The sequence below is a fragment of the Pinus tabuliformis genome, chromosome J (genome assembly GCF_031772625.1).
Source record: "Pinus tabuliformis cultivar Carrire ecotype Pingquan chromosome J, CPIR1, whole genome shotgun sequence".
NCBI lineage: Eukaryota > Viridiplantae > Streptophyta > Pinopsida > Pinales > Pinaceae > Pinus > Pinus tabuliformis.
The window spans coordinates 1,468,439,723-1,468,445,451 of NC_142295.1; the positions used below are offsets into that span (position 1 = coordinate 1,468,439,723).

The following is a 5,729-nucleotide window of genomic DNA, read 5'->3' on the forward strand; positions in this document are numbered from 1 at the left end:
TTGTTTGAACAAGGAACTTCGACTATTTCACTAAGTTTACCTAACACATATAACCTTGTCGCAACAACTCCAATCCAAAAGGGACCTTCATCTCTTCTAGCCTCTTGAAAAGTTTGTGTGGTAATGACATTTAATTTTTTTCTAAAGTTCGTGAAATATCATAAGGGATGGGATTTATTATTGCAGTGCTCCTACTTAATGATCTAAGAATAATAAAGTGATCTATAGTTGTATGGTATCTATGAAACCCAACAAGTGTTTTAGCTCCTTTATCGTGGCTTTATATGCATAAGCTAGTTTCATTTTCCAAATTAATTCCATACAATTAGGACAAAGCAGGGCCAATCATAATGGCCTTATAATTAGAGAGAATGCTTTTATCCCCAAATTTAAGAATAGGTATATGACGTTTTATGTCTAAGGTCTAGGAAAACCTTGCTTCAATCCAAAATTTAAGAGCTCTTGTGTGTAAGGGATGCCGATAGTCCCTGTAGTTTTAAAATTTCGAGGTTCACTACAAAATTTAAGAGCTTTTGTGTATAATGGATGGTAATAGTCCCTGCAATTTTAAAATTTCGAGCTTGGTAGGCTTCATTGTCCTTCATTTTTGTAGCGATGTGCCTCTTAACCCTAAACTCTATGTGTGCTAAAACAAATATTTCACTCTTTATAAGAATTTTTGAAATGCATAGATTATATTAAGAGATTCATGGAAATTCTTAAAAAATGAATTTCACTCCTTCAAATAAATATCATTTTATTCAATTTAGCAAATTAGATTTTTCTTCCAAAATATCCAAACATCTAATATGTAAAGTTACAAAACATACTCATAAATTATTATAACACATTTTTGTTAATAAAAAGACTTTATATATAATTATTATATTTAAAAAATAACATATTGTCAATGTAATTCCATAAATACATGACGTAAAATATATAAGATTCACCATCATAGCAAGTCCTCAATAAAACTTATAATTTTGGCTTATAAGCACTAAACTTATAAAACTACCTTATAAATACAAATTAAATAATAATATAATAATATTAAATTTATTAAATTACTCTTCCTCACAAATCAACATCACAACATTAAAATAAATTAAATAATAATTATAATAATATTAAATTGATTAAATTACTCTTCCTCACAAATCAACATCACAACATTAAAATAATTGTTAGACTTTATAACCCATCATAAATATATATTTTAGATTAGTTTTAACAAAAATGATTTTTTTAAATAGGAAAAGAAAATTTTTACCACCACATTACTTCCCCCAAATAATTGTTTAGAAGCCCCTTTATGCAAATTACGTTCACCCTAATGAAGTTAGTTAAATATTAACTATAAAAGCCCATTTATTCCCCAAGTCAAAAAGGGCAAAAAGAACGTTTAGATTTAAAGCGAACCATTGTAATGTTGCCCTAAATTCGTAGAACTTGGTTACCCTTGGAGGGAGATTTCATATTTAAATAAATATGCTTAGTTGAACAAATCACAACCGTTACATGGTAACAATATAAATGAGCGTACTAGCTTCATACTTAGTTTAGTGAATCACCCGTGGATTGGAGTCGAGAGAAGTATTCTGTGATTGCGGGTGAGAAAGACTCATTGCAGAGGAGCCTCTCAAGACACCCGGAGTGTATTTCTATTTTTTTTCGGCAGTTTACTGAATATGTCCGCCATGGATAGGTTTGAGAAACTCCAGAAGATAGGAGAGGGCAGTTACGGTAAGGTGTACAAGGCAAGGGACAAGAGCAGTGGCGAGCTCGTCGCTATCAAGAAGAGTCTCATTGAGAAGCCCAATGAAGGGATTCCTTCGACGTCGCTGCGAGAAATTTCCATCCTGCGATTGCTCTCCGAGAGTATTTATGTGGTCAAGTTAGCTATTTTTCTTATCTCTGAACCAAATTTTTCAGTCTATTGCCCATATTTAGCAACTGGTGATTAAATTATTTCAATTATGTTTTGCATGGCATTTGAATCCCAGGATTCTGAAAGTACCCCATGATCTGTTGCATAATCGGAAGGCTTTACTTATGCTATAATTATTGTATCTTTTTAGCCTATGAAATGATGAAAATGAGGGTAATTTTTTTGTGGTTTCTATTCCAATGGTTGCTTTCAAATGGGTGTTTGCTTGTTCTGTCATAATCGATAGTTTATCTATTTTGAAGTTCCACGCGGTTCATGTGTGCGCCTACAACTGGTGCGACTCTTAAAGTGAAAATGTATTTTATCTTTCATGCTGTGGTGGTGCAAACATCTGGCAGAACGAGGATCTATATATCTCCGGGCTCCCAACTTTTCTCCCCTTACAATCCTCTCCACATTTTCTGGTAGGCTCTTGAATTTATTTCCACCCTCGCATTTCGAGTCTCAGTGGCTTCGGCCTTCAGAGTTTCCCACTTTCTATTTCTATTTCTGTAACCATTTCGCATTCACATACCCAACGCCTCCATCCTCGTTTCCCAAAACCCACTCTGAAATTCAAATTGATTAAGATCACCGTTATTCTCGTGCAACTACTCTGGTCGCTTCTCGCGCCTCCTCCACTACTGCTCATCCTATCAACAGTAGCAGCTACCGTTGGTCTCTACCTTCGCAAGTTATCTCTACCGTCGTCTCCAAAAGACAAAAACGTGTGGTGGAACTAATGGCCGAAAAGACACAGTCGTATGCGGCCAAGAATCCCACCGGTTTAGATGACAAAATTAAAGATTTTCAGGTTGTGGGCATAGTTGGCTATAATCCGGCTGAAATCTTGGCTCCGGGGGCCATGGTGTGTGCGGACACGATCCACCTTCTCGGGTGGACAGGTCGTCGCAAGATCTTTGGCAAGAGCCTTGGCGTTCGCCGCGCAGTCACTCATAATTTTCAGTTTGATATGCAATAGCAAACCTCGAAACCCAGACGTACGAACTGGTAATATTGAGCAATTATTCTGGAGGAGGTGGAGGTGGATATTATAATTCAAGAATGCTTTCTCCAAGCAAAACCTCCAATGTTACCTGCGTTGACCTAATAAATTGAAATAAAATACACTGGTCATCCAGTAAGAAAGATTTAATTTAACGGTGAAGTGGGGCTGGTGGGCGCCGAAATAGTTGATGGTAAAAGTGAGCTCTTTGCTCTCCAGATTCTGTGATTGACGAGTCCAAGCTTCTGCCCGTTTACGTTTACGATCTTCACCAATGGTAGTCGGAAATCCCATTTCAGTTTAAGGTGAAAATGCAAGAATCTCATTACATGCCTTGCAGGGTAAACTTCAGAAGGGTTTGTTTCATTGGCATCTGCAGATAGACGACATACATCAGGGTACAGAGATGCTTAGTCGACAGCTTCTCTCGTCTTCTAAAGCCTTGATTTTAGAAAAGTATTCGCTTTTACCAGTTAGAAAAGTATTGAATAAGGATAGCTTAATCTTAATTTCGATTACATCTTGGGATGAAGGTGCCCTATTGAGATCAGGGGTGAAAGAGTCATCCATGTGTAAGTTAACAGGCGATCCTAAGCAACATTCGAAAGAGCTCTTTTGCTTATATGCCTGATGTCTGAAAGTACCCGCATCCCCACCCCATCTCGGGATTCTGAAAGTACCCCCACCCCCGTGATCTGTTGCATGATCTGAAGGCTTTACTTGTGCTATTATTATTCCCCACCCCCATCTCGTTATTCTGAAAGTACCCCCACCCTCATGATCTGTTGAATGATCTGAAGGCTTTACTTATGTTACTATTATTGTATCATTTTAGCTTATGAAATGATGAAAATGACTGAATTTTTTTTATGTGGTTTGGATTCCTTGTTCTGTCATAACGGTTATAGTTTAATCTATATTTTAGTTGTTTTGTCTATATTTTGAAATGTGTATTTCTTTGGTTGGTTTTCATTTCTTTCTCTGATAAATTCTATGTTTAATTATTGTTTTTAAATGCTATGGATGTGCAAACTACCGTTTATCTCATGAGTAAATTTCTTCTAAATATTATTTTTCGTTTATTTTTATTTAATCATTACCTTAGTTATAATGTGATTTCAGCGTTACTCTTCAATATAATTTTAAATTATTTGTTCAATAAAGAGTTATATTGGGAATTTCAGGTTGCTTTTTGTAGACAATGTGATAAAGAATGGAAAATCATATCTTTACCTTGTTTTCGAGTACCTTGACACAGATCTCAAAAAATTATTGTGCTTTCATCATCCTTTCTCACCAAACATTATTAAGGTATTTATTTATTTGTTTTCATTGTCATTATTCCATTGCATTGACATTTTTGCAAAGAAAAGTTTCGAATTTTTGTATATGGGTGTTGGCGTACAGAGTTTCATGTATCAACTATGCAAGGGAGTAGTTTATTGTCACTCCCATGCTGTGATGCACAGGTGACAAATTATGAGTTGTGCATATTGCAATTTTATCTTTAACTTTTTTATTTATTTATATTGTGTTATGACATGACACAAATTAGGATTTTCTAAATTTAAACATTTCGGGTTCTGTGAGCTCAAATTACTTAGAAATATTGTCATGGATTGATTTTCTTCAGGGATCTAAAACCACAAAATATTTTGGTTGAAAAGAGTAAAGGCCTCCTTAAAATTGCTGATCTAGGACTTGCGAGGACATTTAGTGTGCCTGTGAAGAGTTACACCCATGAGGTTTGTCATGGAATTCTCTTTCTATAAAACGGACTTCATTTGTTTTCATCTTATTTAAGTTTTTGGTTACTAGTTAAACATTTTATATAACATCCTATCTGTATATTTGCAGATTGTCACCCTATGGTATAGGGCCCCAGAGATATTGTTGGGATCCACCCACTATTCCACTCCTGTGGATATTTGGTCTATTGGATGCATTTTCGGTGAGTGAAGAAATATTGAGAAGGGTGTTTTCTCTTTCAGTTTCATTCCTGATCTCATTGTCATAATAATTCCCAATTGTGCTTCCAAGAAATGTAATTGATATACAAATTGTTTTCTTGATATTTTTAGCTGAAATGGTGAGAGGACGACCTCTTTTCAATGGGGATTCAGAAATGGAACAACTACTTTGTATCTTCAGGTATGGTTGTGAAGTGGTTTGGATTTTTTCTTAACTCCCTTGAATCTCATTAAATCACATAGAAAACTTACTTCAATTACATTTCTGAGAGATAGGTTGTTTGGAACCCCAACTGAGCAAATGTGGCCCGGAGTTAAAAGTCTCAAGGATTGGCATGAATATCCTAACTGGAAACCTATGAGCCTCGCTTCGGAAGTTCCAAATCTATCTTGTAGTGGTCTTGATCTTCTCAGTGTATGTTCTTTGTTATCTCTCAAACCCACGATATTTGTCACATCTTTTAAAGTCTTATTGACATTGAGCATATTAATACACTAACAAATTTCGTAATGTTTTGCAGAAAATGTTGCAGTGCAATCCTGCAAATAGGATTTCAGCAAAGGAGGCCTTGAATCATCCTTATTTTGATGATTTAGACAAGACCCAATTCTGATTTTTCATATATCAATATTTATGTTTGGAAAGGAAAACAGATGTTATAGTTTCAGTTGATGGTACTCAATATTTCATTGATTTGTTCATTTATGACAGATATTTCTCACTCATCATGATAGGATTTATTTTGAATTCCATTTCCCAAATGTTATGTGATATGTTAGTACTTGTATGTCTCCATTAATTTTACATATGGGTGCTTGTAAG

The 5,729-nt window shown here is 35.2% G+C and overlaps 1 protein-coding gene across 3 annotated transcripts; it reads left to right on the forward strand.

Moving 5' to 3' along the window:
* The first annotated feature begins 1,691 nt into the window (after positions 1-1,691).
* Positions 1,692-5,520, forward strand: LOC149232904 (cyclin-dependent kinase B1-1-like). Of its 3 annotated transcripts, none has more exons than XM_089376600.1 (8): positions 1,692-1,897; positions 4,121-4,247; positions 4,344-4,405; positions 4,570-4,681; positions 4,794-4,887; positions 5,018-5,087; positions 5,183-5,321; positions 5,428-5,520. In XM_089376600.1, the coding sequence occupies exons 1-8, from the start codon at positions 1,692-1,694 to the stop codon at positions 5,518-5,520; spliced, it is 903 nt and encodes a 300-aa protein (XP_089232726.1). The 3 variants fall into 3 exon arrangements, with proteins under 3 accessions (XP_089232726.1, XP_089232727.1, XP_089232728.1); XM_089376601.1 differs by having other exon boundaries at positions 1,701-1,881; positions 4,135-4,247; XM_089376602.1 differs by lacking the exon at positions 4,121-4,247 and having other exon boundaries at positions 1,701-1,892.
* The last annotated feature ends 209 nt before the right edge of the window (positions 5,521-5,729 follow it).

Excerpts from the sequence above, each read along its gene's own strand:
- LOC149232904 (XM_089376600.1), top strand. The coding sequence starts at position 1,692 with ATGTCCGCCATGGATAGGTTTGAGAAACTCCAGAAGATAGGAGAGGGC. Across the intron at positions 5,088-5,182 it reads CAACTACTTTGTATCTTCAG|GTTGTTTGGAACCCCAACTG; the intron begins GTATGGTTGTGA and ends TCTGAGAGATAG. Across the intron at positions 5,322-5,427 it reads GTGGTCTTGATCTTCTCAGT|AAAATGTTGCAGTGCAATCC; the intron begins GTATGTTCTTTG and ends AATGTTTTGCAG.